At 45.0% G+C, this 2,553-nt stretch overlaps 1 protein-coding gene across 1 annotated transcript; it reads left to right on the top strand.

Moving 5' to 3' along the window:
• Positions 1 to 2: 2 nt before the first annotated feature.
• On the top strand, positions 3 to 2,553 carry FZD10 (frizzled class receptor 10; the record flags this gene model as incomplete). Its single annotated transcript, XM_010720229.2, has 1 exon — positions 3 to 2,553. A coding segment is annotated over one exon (1,722 nt), but the record flags the coding sequence as incomplete, so codon positions are not given.

The following is a 2,553-nucleotide window of genomic DNA, read 5'->3' as shown; positions in this document are numbered from 1 at the left end:
TCCTGGCGCTCTGCTGGCTCGCAGAGCGCTGCGCGGGGATAAGCTCCATCGACATTGAGCGCCCCGGCGACGGGAGGTGCCAGCCGATCGAAATCCCCATGTGCAAGGATATAGGGTACAACATGACGAGGATGCCGAACCTGATGGGACACGAAAACCAAAGGGAAGCGGCCATCCAGCTACACGAGTTTGCCCCCTTGGTGGAGTACGGTTGCCACAGCCATCTGAAATTTTTCCTCTGCTCCCTCTACGCCCCTATGTGCACCGAGCAGGTTTCAACGCCGATCCCAGCCTGCAGGGTCATGTGTGAGCAGGCGAGGCTGAAATGCTCTCCTATCATGGAGCAGTTCAACTTCAAATGGCCAGACTCCTTAGACTGCAGCAAGCTGCCCAACAAGAACGACCCCAATTACCTGTGCATGGAGGCCCCCAACAATGGGTCAGACGAGCCGCCCAGGGGTTCCAGCATGCTGCCACCCATGTTCCGGCCGCAGAGGCCCAGCAGTGGCCATGACCTGCAGCAGCACAAGGACAGCCTCAGCAGAACCTCCTGTGAAAATCCGGGCAAGTTCCACCACGTGGAAAAGAGCGCTTCCTGCGCACCGCTCTGCACCCCGGGGGTTGATGTTTACTGGAGCAAGGATGACAAACAGTTTGCTGTCATTTGGATTGCCATCTGGTCCATTCTGTGCTTTTTCTCCAGCGCTTTCACTGTACTCACTTTTCTGATAGATCCTCAGCGTTTCAAGTACCCCGAGAGGCCCATCATCTTCCTCTCTATGTGCTACTGTGTCTACTCTGTGGGGTACATCATCCGCCTCTTTTCAGGTGCTGAGAGCATTGCCTGTGACAGGGACAGCGGCCAGCTCTATGTCATCCAAGAGGGACTGGAGAGCACTGGCTGCACCATTGTGTTCCTGGTTCTGTATTACTTTGGTATGGCCAGTTCCTTGTGGTGGGTAATCTTGACTTTAACTTGGTTTCTAGCGGCTGGGAAAAAATGGGGGCACGAAGCAATTGAAGCAAACAGCAGCTACTTTCATTTGGCAGCCTGGGCCATTCCAGCTGTGAAGACCATAATGATCCTAGTTATGAGAAGGGTGGCTGGAGATGAGCTGACAGGGTTGTGCTATGTTGGAAGCATGGATGTGAATGCCTTGACCGGGTTTGTACTCATTCCTTTGGCTTGTTATCTAATCATTGGCACTTCTTTTATTCTTTCTGGTTTTGTGGCCCTTTTTCATATCAGAAGGGTGATGAAAACAGGCGGAGAAAATACCGACAAGTTGGAGAAACTCATGGTCAGGATTGGTGTCTTCTCAGTCTTGTACACAGTGCCTGCAACTTGTGTCATAGCTTGCTATTTTTATGAAAGACTTAACATGGATTACTGGAAAATTGTGGCAACTCAACAGAAATGCAAGATGAACAATCAGACTAAAAATTTAGACTGCATGATGAATAATTCCATTCCAGCAGTAGAAATTTTTATGGTCAAAATTTTTATGTTGTTAGTCGTGGGCATTACTAGTGGGATGTGGATCTGGACTTCCAAGACTCTTCAGTCCTGGCAGAATGTTTGTAGTCGAAGATTAAAGAAGAGAAGTAGGAGAAAACCTGCAAGCGTTATTACCAGTAGTGGAATCTACAAAAAACCTCAGCATCCACAGAAAACTCACCTTGCAAAATATGAATCCACGTTACAACCACCCACCTGTGTATGAATAGGCTTTAGATGAGACTTACAAATATCCACAGTAGCGGTCCAAAATTAAAAAATAGATGGTGCTTTTTTTTTTGGCAGAGGACACTTTAATACCTCAAGGCAAAATGTCATACTGAATTCAGGACCTGGTTAAATACTGAAGATAAATGTACTTGTGGAAAGGTTTTCAGTGAAAGAAATATTGTGAACTAAAACAGCCTCTTTTGTTACTAATTTTTAGTTATGTATTTAATCCGGCCCTCAGATAGTTAAAGAAAAACAGACAAAAAGCAACAACAACAACAAAATAACTTGTTTAACTTTTTAATGTAGCTGAGCTGGGTTTCCTACAGGTTTCTGAGTAAGCAGATATAGCCAAGTTTTATGGAGCAATGATTTTTCTTTTAGAAGCACCCAAGTGAGCATTGTCTCTTAAGGAAAGGAAGGTCCCCGAGAGGTTTGTCCTCACTGAGTATGCTGCTCTGTGAAAGCAACTTCCGTGCTAACTTTGAGAGAGAGAAATCCTTTACGACTCATCCCAGCCCATTGGGTTTGTGGTGCCTAAAAATAGGTTCAATCTATAATGCTCACTAATATTCTTTCACTAGAAGAGAAACTTCCTGCACCAGACACAAACTTTCTGAACAAGAATAATGTGCAATACATTTTTTTTCCTTACCATGACATGAAAAGAGAAACAAGTATTTTGCTGTACATAAAGACAACAAAAGAAATCTCTTAACAAAAGAACTAAGAGGTCTAGTCCTCAGAAACCCTTTAGTGTTACATTTTGTGGCTTTTTAATGGAAATCAAGCCAATGTTATACACGTTTGGACTGATTTGTGGA

The sequence above is a fragment of the Meleagris gallopavo genome, chromosome 17, assembly GCF_000146605.3.
Source record: "Meleagris gallopavo isolate NT-WF06-2002-E0010 breed Aviagen turkey brand Nicholas breeding stock chromosome 17, Turkey_5.1, whole genome shotgun sequence".
NCBI classification, from domain to species: domain Eukaryota; kingdom Metazoa; phylum Chordata; class Aves; order Galliformes; family Phasianidae; genus Meleagris; species Meleagris gallopavo.
Note: the sequence above shows the minus strand (reverse complement) of the source record. Positions and strands in the feature narration are given on the sequence as shown.